An 18,654-nucleotide genomic window follows, 5' to 3' on the forward strand; every position below is an offset into this window, starting at 1 on the left:
GACAGGAACAAAGAGAGATGAGAAGCATCAATCATCAGTTTTTCATTACACGTTGCGACACCTTAGTTGTTCATTGATTGCTTTCTCATATGTGCCTTGACCGCGGGCCTTCAGCAGACCAAGTAACCCCTTGCTCGAGCCAGCGACCTTGGGTTCAAGCTGGTGAGCTTTTGCTCAAACCAGATGAGCCCGCGCTCAAGGTGATGACCTCGGGGTCTCGAACCTGGGTCCTTCCGCATCCCAGTCCGATGCTCTGTCCACTGTGCCACCGCCTGGTCAGGCAAGTCTTTATGGTCTTTTATACCATGGCTTCTTGATAGCCTGGTGGTCCCAGGACACCAAGAGAATGAGAAATGAGAGTGGAATCTGCAAGGCTTGTTGAGGCTGACACTCAGAAATCACAGAGCATCAGTTCTGTCTGTTGGTTGGTTAAAGCAAACCATGGGCTCAGATTCAAGGGGTAAGGAAGTAGATACCACTTTCTGATTGGAGGAATGGTTAAATCACTTTTCAAAGGGGCATGCCAGATGATAGGATTCCCTAAAATCAAAAAAGCTCTGATCTATTAAGGCAAAGATTGACAAGTTCAGCTACATAAGAATCAAACACTTCAGTTTTTGAAAACACCCATTTGAAAAAACAAAAAGACAAATTGCAGATTGGGAGAAGATATTTGCAACATCTTTCAGTGTCCAGATATACTATAAAGAACTATAAATCATGAGAAAGAGGACAACAGCTCATTAGAAAAAATTAGCAAAAGACATGATAAGGTATTTTATAGAACATAAGGAAATGTTCAACTTCATTAGATAAATGCAATTATAAAAACAATGAAATACTATTATATACTCATGTCAGAAGTGAGATAACTTGACAATACTAAGAATTGTTAGCTAGGATGGGATGTGAGGAAGGGGAATGAATGCTCGACTTTTTTTTTTTTTTTTTTTTACAGAGACAGAGAGAGAGTCAGAGAGAGGGATAGATAGGGACAGACAGACAGGAACGGAGAGATGAGAAGCATCAATCATTAGTTTTTCGTTGTGACACCTTAGTTGTTCATTGATTGCTTTCTCATATGTGCCTTGACCGCGGGCCTTCAGCAGACCGAGTAACCCCTTGCTCGAGCCAGCTACCTTGGGTCCAAGCTGGTGAGCTTTGCTCAAACCACATGAGCCCATGCTCAAGCTGACAACCTCAGGGTGTCAAACCTGGGTCCTCTGCATCCCAGTCCGATGCTCTGTTCACTGCGCCACCGCCTGGTCAGGCTCGTGGACTTTTCAAGGAAGTTTAGAAAGCAGTCCAGCATTGCCAGCATCTGGTGATAGTTCAGGTGGGTGCACCCTGCAGTGCCACCTAGGGACATTCCTAGATGTGTGCTCAGGGGACACATAAAGGTATAGTGTTTGTTCCACCATTGTTTGTAATATTGGAAATGTGGAAGTAACTTAAATATAGAATATTAGATACTGTACATAAATTGTGTCATGTTTAGTTAAAGATACTATACAGAAATCAGTGAGTGAGTGAGACCTGTATGGGTCAGCATAGACAGAACTTGCAAACGTAAATTTGATTGAAAAGGGTATGTTCCAGAATACTTATAATCTGCCCTATTTATGTAAATTTTGAATCACATGAAACAATATTCTAGATTATTTATGAATGCCTAAGTATTAAAGGAATAGTAACATGAGCAAGAAGGACATAAAACAACTCCAGGATCGAGGTGGCCTCTGGAAGAGGAGGAGAGAGTGGGGTCCGGGCGAGGCACAGTGGGGGTTCTGGTCTACTCTCATACACTCTCTCTTAAAATCTGAGGCAAGTATGACAAACTGTAAGAGTTGGTAATTCTGAGTGGTACTTTTTATTTTTACTTTGTACTTTTCTGTATGCTTAAAATATTTAATTAAAAATATATGTGCCCTGGCTGGATAGCTTGGTTGGTTAGAGCATCGTCCAAAAGCACAGAAGTTGTGAGTTTGATCCCCGGTCAGGGCACATACAGGAACAGATTGATGTTCCTGTCTCTCTCTCTCTCTCCCAAACCCTTTCCCTCAAAAATAAATAAAATAAACATAAAAAAATACATTGTGTTTCTTTAAAGTGTCATAATTTTGGTCATGTAGAATATTCTCAAAAGAGTCATTTTTTACATTTGCAATGACCTGGAGTTGAATTTTCTGAACATAATTCATACATTTAAACAGTAAAAAAATAAAGTCACTTTAGAATTGATGGTGGCCCTGACCAGTTGGCTCAGCAGTAGAGCATAAACCTGGCATTTGGAAGTCCTGGGTTCGATTCCTGGCCAGGGCACACAGGAGAAGCAACCATCTGTTTCTCCAGCTCCTCCCCTTCCCCCTTGTCTCCCTCTCCCTCCCTCTCCCTCCCTCCCACTCTCCTCTCTCTCCCTCTCCTGCTCTTGCAGCCATGGCTTGATTGGTTTGAGTGCACAGGTTTCCAGGCGCTGAGGATAGGTCCATGGAGCCTCCACCCAGGTGCTAAATTAGATAGCTCTGTTGCCAGCATGGCCCCAGATGGGCAGAGGATAGCCCCCAGGCATGAGTTGCTGGGTGGATCCTGGTTGGGTGTATGCGGATGCAGGAGTCTATCTTTCTATCTCCCTTCCTCTCACTATTTATCTTTACTATTTCCTGCGGGGGTGTTAGGTCTATAGGGTAGAATACTATATGTGTCAGGAATGGTTTTTAGAAATAGCCAGATCACCTGACCAGGCTGTGGCACAGTGGATAAAGCGTCAGAATTGGACACGGAGGACCCAGGTTTGAAACCCCAAGGTCACCGGCTTGAGCGCGGGCTCACCAGCTTGAATGTGGGGTCACTGGCTTGAGCATGGAATCATAGTCATGACCCCATGGTTGCTGGCTGGAGCCCAAGGTCACTGGCTTGAGCAAGGGTCACTTGCTTAGCCCCCAGTCAAGGCACATTAGAGAAAGCAATCAGTGAACAACTAAACAGACTAAGGAGCCACAACAAAGAATTGATACTTCTCATCTCTCTCCCTTCCTGCCTGTCTGTCCTAATCTGTCCCTCTCTCTGCCTCTCTCTCTGTCACACACATACAAAAAAAGAAAAAGAAATAGCCAGATCAAGACTTTCATGTGTTATATAAATCTGAAAGCGGTCATTTATTGCCTTTTCTTCCCTTGTTTCAGGAGTCTCGCTTTGCCCCATCTGAAGTCCATATGGCTCTTTATGATGAAGATCTCCTGAAAAATCCTTTTTATCTGGCTCTTCAAAAGTGGCGTCCTGACCTGTGCAACAAGGTGGCCCAAATTCATGGCATTGTAAGTGTATCAGTTCTGAGGGTTGTCTTTTTTCCATTAGGTATGGACCAAGCAGTGCTGGTGAGGCCAGACACATAGTAGACTTTGGTTAAGTTTAGAGGGAGTCAGCCACAAGCCCACTCAGCGTTATAAGCCACAGAATGTGCTCGGTATGTGAACAAATACCTGCCCAGGGTGTAATCTTTTCTCTGAACTCTCAGCCCATGTGACATAGGTCTCATGGTATTCACCTCTGTTTCTTTTGTTTCCATGTTGACCACGAGGGCTTCTCAAGGACAAAAATCATATTCCCCCTCAGGGCCTCACGAGTCCTGGTGTGTGAAGTGAGTGCTCACTCGTATAGAATAAGAGAATGGCCCTGGCTGGGTAGCTCAGGTGGTCAGAGCATCATCCCAATATGCAAAGGTTGCAGGTTCAATCCCTGGTCAGGGCACATACAAGGATCAACCAATGGATACATAAATAAGTGGAACAACAAATTGATGTCTCTCTCTCTCACTTTCTTTTTCTCCTGCTCTCTTTCCATCCCCCCTTCCTCTCTCTCTAAAATCAATAAATTAAAAAAAAACAAAAAACAGAATAAGAGAGCGTATGAATACATTCACATGTCACTTTCAAAGGCATTTCCTAAAGGGAAAGAACTGTGGCGAGAGAACTTTTATAATAAGAGTCCACAACCTCAAAAGCCTTCCCAGACAGCCAGGTAACAGGAACGGAGACGTGTTTATGAGAAACCGTGTCCTGCTGGTGGGGCCCGTGCTGCCTGGCAAGAAGGCGGACCTATCCCACAGGTCTGTCCAGTTCGGAGGCTGCCTTACACACACATCAGGACACTGTGAGCACCTCTGCACGTCCTCTGCTTGAGGAGTCTTCTGTTCTCTCTGTGTGTCCCCTTCCCTACTGTGTTCCCACTATTCTTGCCATGGGGTGTGACTGCACTCTGGAAAATTACTATGTATCTCTGTGTTTTGGTTAACCCCTTCTTCTTTCATCCAGTCCCCTCACCCTTCTACCCTCTGACTGCTGTCCGTCTATTCTGTGTGTCCATGCCTCTGTTTCTATTTTGTTCATCAGTGAATTGTGTTCATTAGGTTCCACATATAAGTGAGATCATACAGTATCTGTCTTTCTCTGATGGGCTTATTTCACTATCACCCCACCCAATGCCATCAGAAGCCTGATTTTGTGAAGTCTCTTTCAGTTTTTATGATTGGTTTTGTGATTCATACATTTTTCCCAGAATATTTTTTGCTCTGGATTTTAAAAATGGAGAATATAGCCTGACCAGGCAGTGACGCAGTGGATAGAGCGTCGCACTGGGATGTGGAAGGACCCAGGTTGGAGACCCTGAGGTCGCCAGCTTGAGCGCGAGTTCATCTGGTTTGAGCAAAAGCTCATCAGCTTGGACCCAAGGTCATTGGCTTGAGCAAGGGGTTACTCGGTCTGCTGAAGGCCCGCGGTCAAGGCACATATGAGAAAGCAATCAATGAACAACTAAGGTGTCGCAACGAAAAACTGATAATTGATGCTTCTCATCTCTCTCCCTTTCTGTCTGTCTGTCCCTATCTATCCCTCTCTCTGACTCTCTCTCTCTGTCTCTGTAAAAAAATAAAAATAAAAAATAAATTAAAAAAAATAAAAATGGAGAATATAGCTGTTGCTGAAGAAGAAAATAAAAATCTCATAAAAGCTCACCAAAAGACATTCATTGTTACCTATTTATTTCACACTAGCTATTAAATGCTACTCTGTGCAAGGCACTCTATTTGATGCTGGGGGTTCAGCAAAAAGTATGAGTATATGTCACCATTTTCATCCTTACAGAGCTTAAATTCTCGTGGGAGAGATGGTCGTACTCTGGGCAAATATATACAAATTAGAGTTGTGCTAAGTGTCACAGAAAAAGTTAGGGATGCAAAGCAATCATATTAACTTGGAGGACTTGACCTAATTTGGGCAATACTTCTTCCGGTCTTTGTTCTATGATATTTTTTAAGTACTGTCTAGATAACATACGTTCCTTGCTCATACTTTTTCAAAAAGGCCAGACTCTGGAAAGCTGTGATTTCTGAGTAAGCTCTGTGGGACCTGTCTGTCTCGCTTGCCACTGTGTGCCAGCACTTAGCACAGTTTCTTGTCACCCAGCAGGTGCCTTTCCAGCTGCAGGTAGTGGAATCATCATACTTGAGCTCACTTGAGCAGAGGCAGGATTTTGAATGAGAACCTTGCTTGGCATCTTGGTCACCTTCCTTTCAGGGGCACTAAGGAGTGGGAGATTCTTCTTAAACTGTACCATCCCTAGTTCCCAGTTGGTGCCCTAGGCGCTTACCTCAGCACCCCCCCCCAACCCCCCCGAAAGCCATGAGCTCCACAGGAGCTGCTTATGCCCACACAGGGCAGCACTGAATTCCTCAGCCTTGTTTAGTTGGAGAATCAGTGAGGCCAGCTTCTCAGCAGGAACCAGCAGCGATGGGAAGGAGTTGTCCTGCTCAGCTTGGGCAGATGTTGTTTGTTGGCTAACTTCTGCCCTCTGTTGGCTGTGTGACAGGATCACTGGCTCATCCCTGTCCAATCCATAACAGTGCTTCATCCACATCTATTGGTTGAATGGAAACAGAAGACTTCAGTTGCCTCTAGAAGAGCACTTATCCTTCCTGCCACTCTAAAGGATCCCATGGCCTCAGTGGCTGAATGCTGAATTTCTTTCCATGGGGCTTGGCCACTGGGCCAAATTTGGCCACCTTTGAATTTGCCCTGGGGATCAGAGTCCAAAAAGATGTGAAATAATCACTTCTACACATATGTGTCTCCTAGGGTCAACTCCCTGCACACCTCTGTTAGCCAAGCTTACGGGCCCCCTTGCCCTCACATGAGTGTGTGTGGCAGCCAAGGGTGGTGGCTTGTGCTTCCCCCACCTAGCCTATGCTTGAGTCTGACTTCCTTCTAAGCCTTCCTTTGATGGGGATGCCTTCATATCCAGGCAGGTGCCTCTTGCCAGCCTCTTGCTCTCTGTCTGGACAGTGGAAGCTCTTTTTGCCATGTTCCCTGTTTCCCAATCACAGAGGCCTGTGACACTCACACACTGCTTCTAATAGCCGCTGCTTTTCTTAGAACCACCTAGCTAAGTACACACTGTGACTTCTTCAGAGCAGGTTTGGCAGGCCTGCTGCACCCCCGGGGCTCTTCTTGTCCATGGGGCAGCCAGGGGAGGGTCCTGCAGGTATCCCAAATAGATTGGGGGTGGGTTCATTTGACTGTAGGAAAAACAAAAATTATAAATGGAGATTAAATGTGGTTCTTTAATAATGGTTCTTTAGTTATAGAATAGGTAGGATTTTGAGACCTAGCCAGGGAGCCTAGCAGCATGTCTTATAATTATGTTCCAGAGAACTGACTTTCAAGTAAAATACCTAGACAGCCCAGCTAGGGGCACTCTTATCCATATTCCAGATCTCAGGATTTATTTATTATACATGCAGCCAACAAACATTGATTGAGTATCTACTATGTGCCAGGCACTGTGCTGGGTTTCCAGGATTACATGGGTGATTAGGGAACAAAGTATGTCATCAGGAAATTCTGGAAACAGGCTGTTTGTAGGACAGAAGAATGTCAGCAAAGAAGTCATCTCAGGTTCCCGTGGAGTGCCTAACCCTCCCTTGGTGGGGTCCGGAGTGTACCCTGGAGTGCATGTCTATGCTGATTCTTGCCTTTATTGTATTATCTTCTTTTTAATTAATGTTATTTTAAAAGTTCTTTATAGCCTGACCTGTGGTGGTGCAGTGGATGGGGCGTCGACCTGGAAACGCTGAGGTTGCCGGTTGGGCTTGCCTGGTCAAGGCACATATGGAAGTTGATGCTTCCTGCTCCTCCCCCCTTCTCTCTCTCTCTTCCCTCTCTATAATGAATAAATAAAATCTTTAAAAAAAATACAAAAAAAAAGTTTTTTATAAAGGAGCTAGAATAAAAAGGTTTATTGTTAAGCTTTGAAACGTGTATGTCCCCATGTTATGGCCTACTTCATGATATCTATTCTAGAAGTAGTCTGAGGCTCTCTGGCTGTGAGAGCCCCTGAGGCCCTTGATTCTCCCTCCCTGGGCAGCTTCCTAGCTTACCCCCATCCTATGACTCAGGACTCTGATGAAGATGGAGGGAGCCACAGAGCACCAGCCATTGGCGTCTACTTGCAGTGAAATGTTCTGGGCAGCATTGTCTGCCTGAAATTGGAGGGCCCTCTATTCGCTCAGCAAACATTGATCGGCACCCACTGTACTTCAAGCGGTGTGCTGGGTAATGAGGACACAGTGCAGTGGAGCCAGTCATACTCTGTGCAAGTTAGGGAGGAGGAGAGCTTTCGTAACAGGTAAATAGAATGTAATCACCACTGGGGTGGAGTTCACCCAAGCACCTCAGAAGTTCCTGTTTCTAAGAGGCCCTTCCTATGGGACTGTGTGACTCCTTCACCCACAGAGCTAGAGTGGGCTCATCTCTTGGCCTCTCTGCTTGGCGTGTCGCACCCCCTAGGTCTGGTTCACGATGTTCCCTTGCCTGTGGCAGACTCTTCGTTCTCTGTATACTCACTGCTGCCCCAAGGCCTCCTGGGAGCCTTGAGGTTGTTTCTCAATTCAGACTCGTACCTGAGAGCCTCCCTTTTTTTTATTTTATTTTATTTTTATTAAAACTTAAAATTTTTATGTTTAATTTCAAACATATAAAAGTAGAAAGAATACTATAACTATTATTATGCACCATTGCAGTGATCAGTTCAGTGGACATATCATTTCTACCCCTCCTGACCTCCACCCTTGGCCACTGGATTATTTTGAAACAAATCCCAGAAAAGTAAATAAGATAGTCATATAGTTTTTTGTTTTGTTTTGTATTTTTCTGAAGCTGGAAACGGGGAGACAGTCAGACAGACTCCCGCATGCGCCCGACCAGGATACACCCGGCATGCCCACTAGGGGGCGACACTCTGCCCATCTGGGGCGTTGCTCTGTTGCAACCAGAGCCATTCTAGTGCCTGAGGCAGAGGCCACAGAGCCATCCTCAGTGCCCGGGCCAACTTTGCTCCAATGGAGCTTCGGCTGCAGGAGGGGAAGAGACAGAGAGGAAGGAGAGGGGGATGGGTGGAGAAGCAGATGGGCGCTTCTCCTGTGTGCCCTGGCCGGGAATCGAACCGGGACTCCTGCACGCCAGGCTGACGCTCTACCACTGAGCCAACTGGCCAGGGCCCATATAGTTTTGTCTGTAAATATTTATGAATATATTTTTAAATGATAAGGACTCTTTAAAAAAAAAAAACCAATAGCCAAGCCTGACCTGTGTGGTGCAATCGGTAAAGCATTCGGCGTGAAACTCTGTGGTCACCAGTTCGAAACCTGGACTTGCCCCATCAAGGCACATACGGGAAGCAACTACTGCAAGCTGGTGTTTTCTTCTCCTCTCCACCCCCTTCCTTACTCTCTTTTCTCTTTAAAAATCATTAAATAAACTTTAAAAAAAAAATAGCCATATATCATTATCACAACTAGAATATTCCTCAATAATTCTTCAATATTGTCTTAATATCTAGTCACTGTTCAAATTTCCCAAATAGTCTCATAATTTTTCTTTGTTTGTTTTGCAATTGGTTTGTTCAAATCAGGATTCAGAATCCACACCTTATATTAGATTGTTTGGTCTTTTAAGTCTCTTTTTCTCCTAACTTTATTGAGCTAAACTGAAGTCAAAGTTAACTGCACATACTTAATGTGCACTCTTATGTTTCTTTTTCATTTTTTCTTCTCATTTTCTTTCTTTCTTTGCAGTTTACTGATCCAGGTCATTTATCCTGTGGAGTTTCTTGCATTCTGGCCAATTTCAGTCCAATGCTGGTGTTTAACATGGTCTTCTGTTCTCCGTACTCCTGAAATTGGTGGTTAAATCTAGATCTTTATCTGATTCCATCTTGACTTTTTGAATCAGGGCAAGGCTACTTCCTAGACAAGGTTGAGTTCATCTACCAGGAAGTGCCTCCCTTTTCTGCTGTGAGGAGTTGGTGTGTCCCTCTGTGGGGGGAAAGGCTACACTGCTCTTTCTTTCTCTCTTTTTTTAAAATGAATTTATCGGGATGACATTGGTTCACAAAACCATACAGATTTCAAGTGTACAACTCAACAAAACATCATCTGGCCACTGCATCGTGTGCCCACTGCCATGAAAGTCTCTTTCTGTCCCCATTTACCGCGTTTTTCCCACCTCCATCTACCCTCACCCCCTTTTCCTCTGGCTTTCACCATACCACACTGCTCTTTCTAACCTGATGACAGCTGCTCCCAAAGGCTCCAGGGTTGCACGGTATCTTTGCAGAGGAAACTCCAGCAAGAGCTGGGCTGGACTTCCAGGAGGCAGCAAGATGGGCAGTGGTCAGAAAGGTGACAAAAATCTGGATTATGGCTCTGCCACTCACTGGCTGTTATGTGACCCTGGACAAGTTATTTAACTCCTTTAAGCCTCACTTTCCTCTTCTGTACATTGGGAATAGTACAGAAGCCATTTGCTTTGTGCTAGGCTCTTTTAGGAGATGGGGCCCTGAGGGACTTAGCCCTTTGGTCATCTTCCTCCCAGGTACACTTGAGTCTGAGATTCCTCTTAAACATGAGTCCCTGAGCCAAGAACAGAGCACGTGCCAGGGCAGTAGGCAGTGTTGAGTTGCGGTCCTCCCTGTCGTTCCATTGAGCTGAGAAGCTGGTGTCTGGTCAGTGAGGTGGCCGCTGTTAGACTAAAAATTCAAGTTTCAGATTGCATCTGTCCCAAAGAGAGAGTCTGGTGGAGGTGACAGCCTATGATTGAGTTTCGGTGGCTTGTGTTATGAACTATGATCACAACTAGGCCTAAAAACAAGCAAAGAAAAAGGTTGGGAAAGAAGCCGTCTTCATGTGCAATGTTTATCATTTAGGTGGTGGGATTATGTGTGACTTTTTTTTTTTTTTTTTACAGAAACAGAGAGAGAGTCCGAGAGAGGGATAGACAGGGACAGACAGACAGAAAGGGAGAGAAATGAGAAGCATCAACCATTAGTTTTTCATTGCGCATTGCGACACCTTAGTTGTTCATTGATTGCTTTCTCATATGTGCCTTGACCACGGGCCTTCAGCAGACTGAGTAACCCCTTGCTCGAGCCAGCGACCTTGGGTCCAAGCTGGTGAGCTTTTTGCTCAACCAGATGAGCCCGCACTCAAGCTGGTGACCTCAGGGTCTCGAACCTGGGTACTCTGCATCCCAGTCTGACGCTCTATCTACTGCGCCACCGCCTGGTCAGGCTGCGTGTGACTTTTTAGTTACACTGGCCTATACTTTGCAAACTATCCTCTCTTCATCTGGACTTGCTCCTGAGTCTATTGAAGATTGAGTGGGCACCTGGTCTAGCTGTGGGGAGGGACCCCATGGGGGTGGGAGCAACCCCCACCTCTCATCTGTAGGTGTCAGATGTAAGAGGCCTCATGCCCCTTCCCACTGCCTGGGCTCCATCACTACAACAGCAGACTAATTCAGCTGGTGCAACCCACCACTGTCTTGGTAAGTGACCTCCAGGCGTTCTCTCTGCCAGTAGGCCCCCACAGCCATTCCAGCTGGAGTGTTTTGATACACCCTGTTCTGCTGTAGTTATAACCGACACATCTCTCTAGTCTAGTATTCACCCTAATTTTTTTTCCAGGTCTTGGTACCCTGCAAAGGAAGCCTGACAAGCAATGTTCAGTCTACTTGTCAATTTGAGTCCTATATTCTGATACCAGTGGAGGAACACTTTCAGACCTTAAATGGAAAGGTATTTGTTTCTCTGCGGCTCAGCCAGGGTTGTTCACTCAGTGTTTGGGTGGGGCGGAGGGGAGAGAATCCTGCTTGTCTCCCTTTCACGTCTATGTTGAGGGATCGCTTTGACACACACAGCAGCCCACTGCCCGCTGCCTCTGAGGAAACAGGAGGTGGTAGTGCTGAGCAGGGCCCTGGCAGCGGCCTTGGAGAAGGAGGGCTGTGCGTCTCTCCCTCAGCACACGGGGCTCCTGCCCATGCATCCGAGTGTCGCTGGAACACCTCATCATCGAGACCCTGTCAGAGAAAGGGTATATCCTTTTATCCCTGTGACATTGAAAGCTCATTGGTTTCTTGGCCACAAATTAGAGATCCAGTGAATTTTTAATTTTTTTTAAACTTTGCTTTGAAATAATCTCAATCCTACAATAAGTTTCAATAAAGTGCAAAGAATTCTCACATATACTTCCCCTAGATTGTCAACTAATAACATTTTGGCCACATTTATTTTATTACCATACATATCTATAATACACATTATTATTACTTTTTCTGAAGTTTTTTTAGAAAACGTTTCAGAAACCATGTCCCTTTACTCCAAAACAATTCAATTTGTATTTCCTGCATAACTACAGCACAGTGATCACACTCAGAAAGTTTAACGCTAATTGAATACGGTCTTCCAACAGACTGTTCTTATACAAAGGATGCTAATTACACTAGTACTATTCTTTTAGAACCAGGATCACAGAACGCAGTTTTAGTTTTCTTCTACTTTGTAGAGCCCCTCGGTCTGTCTCTGTCTCTCGTGGCGTTGACATTTTTGTTTTGCGTTGTGTACTCTCCCTCAGTGTGAGTTCTCTGATGTTTCCTTGTGATTATATTAGCAGTTATGCATTTTGGTAGGAATGCCTCCACACGGGGTATTTTATCTGTCTCAGTGGGCACATGATGTCAGTCTATTTCATTGTTAAATGGGGCATGCATTTTCTACTTTTTTATGTGGAAACAGAGAGGTTACACTCCTAGTCAGGACTGTCCACAGTCTCTCGTGGTCAGGGGAAGAGCCACATTACCTTCTCACCAGTATTGGTCCAGTTTGGCCTCTTTAACCCAGCAGCCAGAGGGAGATGCCCAGTGGGGCATGGAGTGACCCCGATGCTGGCTTGGGGGCAGCAGCCCCTCTGGCTCATGAAGTGTGCCACTGTTTTCCTGTCAGGGATCCGCTTCCCACAGCTGCCAGTCCCTCGTTAGTTTTTTTGCTCTCTTCAGGGTACCCAAATCTACAAAGAGAGCAGAGCAGTCAGGCTTATCATAGCCCTGGACACCCGGCCACAGCCAGAGTGCATTGTCCAGCCCCGTCCATGTTGCAGCACTTGTCACTTTGGTCTTGTGTTCAGATAAGAAAGCCTTCTTACTTTCCCCTTCCTGGGGGCGGGGGTGGGGTGGGGTGGTGGTGCTGGTTTTCTGCTACTCTAAGGAGCAGCTTAGTGCTTCTTCTGTTGCAACATTTAAAAAGGATCAGGATACTATGTAGTCACAACTACAGGCTGAACACAGAGGAAAGAAAAACATTTTCATATCAAAAAGCAAAATAGTACTGGTGCTGGTACAAACTCACATTGGAGGGAGGAGGGGCGGGTGGGGTAATGTGTTGGATGGGGGTCCAGGCTGAGAGGGGTCGATGGTCCACTGGCTAGTGGTACAGTGACGGTTTTCTTGTTCCAGGATGTCGTTATACAAGGCAACAGGATTAAATTAGGAGCTGGCTTTGCCTGTCTTCTGTCAGTGCCCATTCTCTTTGAAGAAACTTTCTACAATGAAAAAGAAGAAAGTTTCAGCCTACTGTGTATAGCCCATCCTTTGGAAAAGAGAGAAAGTTCAGGTATTGTGGGAGAAAACCCCTTTCTCATGATTTGGAGAGATGTATTTGTTGAACTTCCTCCTGACATAACTGCTACAAACATCTCAAAAAATATTTAGGAGTCCACTAGAAACCTGCATAATTGTTTACATAATTCCCCATAGAACTTAATCAGAAAGTCTCCTTGAGTTAAGGTGTGGCCTGGGCTGCTGTGTATGGTTGCACTGTATTCACATAGAACTCAGTGTGGATGTCGCTCCCTGGAGTTGTGCAAGGTGGTAGTCCTAGCTTTGTCTCTGGGCCTCAGCTTTAGGGCTAGCTATTACAGCATTATTACCCACCTAACCCCACTGTGTGACCTCTGAGATTTCATTATCTTTTCTTTTTTTAAGTGAGAGGCGGGGAGGCAGGGAGGTGGAGACAGATTCCCGCATATGCCCCAACCGGGATCCTCAAGCTCCCTACCCCTACAGGCTGATGCTCTGCCCATCTGGGGTTGCTTCTCTATTGCTCAGCAACCGAACTATTTCAGCACCTGAGGCGAGGCCATGGAGCCATCCTCCTTGCCTGGGGCCAACTTGCTTGAACCATTCGAGCCATGGCTTCAGGAGGAGAAGAGAGGATGAGAGTAGAGAAGCAGATGGCCACTTCTCCTGTATGCCCTGACCAGGAATCGAATTGAACCCAGGACTTCCACACGCCAGGCCAATGCTCTACCACTGAGCAACTGGCCAGGGTTGGTCCTCATTATCTTTAATGAATAATAATTCTGCAGTTGCTCCAGGAAATTGAGGCAGCACTGTGTCAAATGCACTCGAGGCTCTTCTAATTAGACTCAGGCTTCTTCACTAGAGCCTCACAGGTCATGGCCATGGTCCCAAACAGTCCAGTTTTTATCCCAGAAAAGGGTTCCAGGAGGACCAGGCTCTCTGGACCCTGGGTTGTCCTGTAACTAGGCTGCTTTGGGCAATATCTTTTTTTTTTTTTCCTGAAGCTAGAAACGGGGAGGCAGTCAGACAGACTCCCGCATGCGCCCGACCGGGATCCACCCGGCATGCCCACCAGGGGGCAATGCTCTGCCCCTCTGGGGCATCACTCTGTTGCATCCAGAACCATTCTAGCGCCTGAGGCAGAGGCCATGGAGCCATCCTCAGCGCCTGGGCCATCTTTGCTCCAGTGGAGCCTCGGCTGCGGGAGGGGAAGAGAGAGACAGAGAGGAAGGAGAGGGGGAGGGGTGGAGAAGCAGATGGGCGCTTCTCCTGTGTGCCCTGGTGGGGAATCGAACCCGGGACTCCTGCACGCGAGGCCGACGATCTACCGCTGAGCCAACTGGCCAGGGCCGTGGGCAATATCTTAAAATAAGGTTATCCTCCTCTTCCCCTGGGAAGATGGGGCCCCAGACCCTGGGCAAACAGGTCAAAGGACGTAGCACTTCCCTGGTAGGAAACAGCAAAAGCTCCAGTCAGCCTGATCCACTGTCTCTTTTTCAGAAGAGTCTTCAACACCTTCAGATCCCTTTTCCCTGAAAACCATCGAAGATGTGAGAGAGTTTTTGGGAAGACACTCGGAGAGATTCGACAAAAACATTGCCTCTTTCCGGAGAACATTCAGGGAATGTGAAAGAAAGAGCCTCCGTCACCACATAGTCAGTAGCCGGGCCTTGCTTTGCCAGGCACGCCTGGTCACGAGCCAGTTTAGAGCCGGGGACCCTCTCAGTTCACTCTGAAGCTTGGCTGTCTCCACTGTTGGAAGTTTTGTTGAAAGTTTCTTTCTAACAGTAAAAGTAGTACAAGTCACTGTAGAAAACCTGAAAATCACAGAGAAGTATAAAAATGAGTATTATCTGTGTTAACCCCAAGGGGAGGTTTTTTCTACTTTAATGCATATACACCTAAAATAAATAATTTGAATAAAATCACACAATTGATATTGATAAGCTTACATTAGCATTTATAGCTTGTCACCCAGAAAATACATTTTGTGAAATGTTCTCTTCACTCCAGGACACATTGCATGTCCTGGTTTGTGTTATGGCCTCAGATTACAAGGTGACCTGCCTCTCTGCTCTGTTGCACAGGACTCAGTGAATGCTCTCTACACCAAATGCCTCCAGCACCTTCTGAGGGACTCTCACTTGGTAAGCAGCAGGGCTTTCAAAACAGAATTGTGTTTTCCCACATGCAAAGCCAAGCTCTTTAACTGTACTTTTCTTGTCTTCTAGAAAATGCTTGCCAGGCATGAGGCCCAGATGAACCTGATGAAGCAGGCGGTGGAGGTAAGAGGCCAGGGCGGCCGGGGGAGGGAAGGCAGCCATGCTGCAGGCTCTCCTTGCTGCCCCCCGCCCTGAACTGAGGTCCGTTGACTTCACAGATGTACATCCAGCACGATATTTATGATCTGATCTTTAAATATGTGGGGACCATGGAGGCAAGCGAGGTAGGTTCTAAATCTTCATCAGTCACCCAGGATAGAAGAGCCTCATTCTATATTTTCGAAGAAATTTGAAGCTTTGTTAAAATCTGTTGTTAGGATGCCGCCTTTAACAAAATCACAAGAAGCCTTCAAGATCTTCAGCAGAAAGATATTGGTGTGAAACCTGAGTTCAGGTAAGGCCCGCACTGCAGCCAGCGGCGGGGCGCCCTTCTCCCGAAGCAGGGCCCTCGGCAGCAGTGGTGGCAGGCTGGTTTGACGGGGTTCGTGCTGAGGAGCAGTGCCGTTATTTTTGACCAAAGATGAAGGGCTGACATTGGCGGATGACTTGTAACTGTCGCCCCCCTGTACCTGTCCACCCATGTGCCAGCTGGGTGGGAACTAACGGGGCTGTGGTTCACACAATGGGCTCCAGGTGAGCACATACATACCTCACCCAGGTGGGTTCTACGTGCAGATGTCCCTCCTCATCTGCCCGTCTTATGGGACCCTGCCCAAGAGGCACTTCCTTTTGAATCATTACAAGTGTCATTAGGATAAAAAAATGTCCCGCCTTTCAGCTGTTTCACTCTGGGGCTAAGAACTTTTGTTTTTTTCCTAATTTTCTGTTGTTGCTATATCACGGGGCAGCCTGAATGACACATTTAAAGCTGTTGTGTTTTACCACTGACTTAAGTCAGATGGCTTCTGAGTTTCTATTTTTATTTTTCAGTATTATGGTTTGTTTTAAGAAATGTAAGTCAGAGGTACGTTATTAGATCAGAAAAGAAGGGCCTTCACACTGTGGTTTTAAGTTGTCATTTGCCAAATTATGTTATAGCTTCAACATACCTCGTGCAAAAAGAGAACTGGCTCAGCTGAACAAACGTACCTCCCCACAACAGAAGTTGGTTTGTTTGCGAAAGGTGGTGCAGCTAATTACACAGTCTCCAAGCCAAAGAGGTTTGTGCTGGGGGAGGGGCGGGGGAGAGGTACACGCATCTATCCAGATGCAAAAGTCTGTTAAGAAGCAGGGCTGGCCTGCCCAGGCAGTGGTGCAGTGGAGAGAGTATTAACCTGGGACACTGAGGAACCAGGTTCAAAACCCCAAGGTCACTGGCTTGAGCATGGGATCTCTGGCTTGAGTGCGGGATCAATACAATCCCATGGTTGCTGGCTTGAGCCCAAAGGTCTTTGGCTTGAGCCCAAGGTCACTCACTGGCTTGAGCAAGGTGTCACTGGCTTGGCCTGAGCCCCTAATCAAGCACATATGAGAAAGCAATCAATGAACAAGTAAAGTAATGCAACTACAGGTTGAAGCTTCTCATCTCTCTCCCTTCCTGTCTATCTTCTCTCAGTTAAAAAAAAGGGGGGGGGCCTGACCAGGCGGTGGCGCAGTGGATAGAGTGTCGGACTGGGATGCAGAAGGACCCAGGTTCGAGACCCCGAGGTTGCCAGCTTGAGCACGGGTTTATCTGGGTTGAGCAAAAGCTCACCAGCTTGGATCCAAGGTCACTGGCTCAAACAAGGGGTTACTCGGTCTGCTGAAGGCCCACAGTCAAGGCACATATGAGAAAGCAATCAATGAGCAACTAAGGTGTCGCAACGAAAAACTGATCATTGATGCTTCTCATCTCTTTCCCTTCCTGTCTGTCTGTCCCTATCTATCCTTCTCTCTGACTCTCTCTCTGTCAAAGAAAAAAAAAGGTAAAACAAAATAAGTCAAGAAAAAAGTAATGAGAAGGCAGATATGTGTGTGCAGATAGGGGACTATCTTCAAAGTGTATTAAATGAAATAAACAGGAGTGTGTACAGTATACTTCCAGCAACATGCAGAAAGAGGGGATGTCTGCATATCCATATATATGGAGTAAGTTCAGAGACTGTCTCATAGACCTTGGGCTCAAGCCAGTGACCTTGGGCTTCAAGCCGGTGTGGGAAGCGTGGGAAGCATTGGAAGTGATAGTAGTACCTCCGGGAAAGAAGACTGGGTGGCAGGTCGGGGAGGGACAGTCACGGTTTGCTCTTTTATACTGTTTGAATTTTTAACTGTGTGGATTACTTTTTAAAAGTTCAGAATAAAAAGAAGTCAAGCTACTGTCAGCATTAGACTCCACAGTGCATAAAACAGAAATGATCTCAGGAGGAAAAGGCTTTCAGCAGTGGCTCCAGGCACCTCTTCACTTGGTGTCTACTATCACTGACCTCCCTGGGCTCTGTCCATCCAGGAAGGTGGCAAGGGGTGGTCTGCTTCTAGTTCCCTTCTTTTGCACGTGTTCAGAGAACGCTAGTCGTTTCCCTTGAATCTGGCATCTGTTCAGGATACCATAAATGAAATTGTGCAATTGAAATTCTCCCTGATGTATAATATTACTGGACTGTGGTTTTGTGGATTGACTGATGGTGGGGAGTTGATGCAGCTGTTGGTCCATTTGTCTCCTGATGGCATTGACCATGTTTCCCCCTTGCAGTTAACTTGGAGACTATGTGTGCTGATGATCTGCTCTCCGTCCTGCTATATTTGCTTGTGAAAACAGAGATCCCTAACTGGTAATATTTTTTGTGAAAATACTTTTTCAAAATGGCAGCACTGTACTGTGGTGGTGTGTGTGGGACTCTAGGAAATTGAGCGCCTTTCCTGAGTCAGGTGCTGTGCCTGCCCCACCTGCATTTGGCAATGGTGGCTCGCATCCCACTTACAGAAGGGGAAACCAAGGCCCAGAGAGCTCACGTCTCTCCTTCCGAAACACACAACTAGTTAGTGGCTGAGCAGGAAGCCTTGTGGCCCTAGAGCTCCTAGGAACCCACAGTTCACTTTACAGAAATCAGCTTTCTAAAAAAAATACCCTATTCCAGGAAAATAACACGTCGTTTTCCTTGTTTTCCTATCAGCACACACTCTGACTAGAGAACACGGGGTGGCAGTCATTGTTCCCTGGAGCTAACCGACTTTCGTCACCCGGCCAACAACACTGTTTCTGCAAGTAATTGTGTACAACAGTAAAACTTTGTTTCCTTTTGTTAGGATGGCAAATTTGAGTTATATCAAAAACTTCAGATTTAGCAGTTCGGCAAAAGATGAGTTTGGGTACTGCCTGACCTCGGTTGAGGCTGCAATCGAATATATTCGGCAAGGAAGCCTGTCCCTGAAACCGCTGGTAAGATCCCCTCCTGCCCTGGCCTTTCTAAGGGGTGTGCGTTTGATAGGGTTCTGTGGTGGGTGTTGGGGGAGGAGATTCTTAAATGGTCTCCTGAGAATGGGGCCTTAGCTGT

The 18,654-nt window shown here is 46.3% G+C and overlaps 1 protein-coding gene across 2 annotated transcripts in view; it reads left to right on the forward strand.

Annotated features, from left to right (window-relative positions):
* The window catches only part of ANKRD27 (ankyrin repeat domain 27), a 72,436-nt gene that overhangs the window by 11,083 nt on the left and 42,699 nt on the right, over positions 1-18,654 (forward strand). For both annotated transcript variants that reach the window (XM_066349662.1, XM_066349663.1), the window contains exons 2-12: positions 3,183-3,314; positions 11,014-11,124; positions 12,837-12,993; positions 14,463-14,617; positions 15,050-15,109; positions 15,194-15,247; positions 15,343-15,408; positions 15,502-15,578; positions 16,223-16,344; positions 17,853-17,931; positions 18,407-18,539. In XM_066349662.1, the coding sequence (XP_066205759.1) occupies positions 3,213-3,314; positions 11,014-11,124; positions 12,837-12,993; positions 14,463-14,617; positions 15,050-15,109; positions 15,194-15,247; positions 15,343-15,408; positions 15,502-15,578; positions 16,223-16,344; positions 17,853-17,931; positions 18,407-18,539 (1,116 nt within the window). In that variant the 5' untranslated portion in view covers positions 3,183-3,212. The remainder of the gene's footprint in view (positions 1-3,182; positions 3,315-11,013; positions 11,125-12,836; positions 12,994-14,462; positions 14,618-15,049; positions 15,110-15,193; positions 15,248-15,342; positions 15,409-15,501; positions 15,579-16,222; positions 16,345-17,852; positions 17,932-18,406; positions 18,540-18,654) is intronic.

This window comes from Saccopteryx leptura, chromosome 9 (assembly GCF_036850995.1).
Source record: "Saccopteryx leptura isolate mSacLep1 chromosome 9, mSacLep1_pri_phased_curated, whole genome shotgun sequence".
Lineage (NCBI taxonomy): Eukaryota > Metazoa > Chordata > Mammalia > Chiroptera > Emballonuridae > Saccopteryx > Saccopteryx leptura.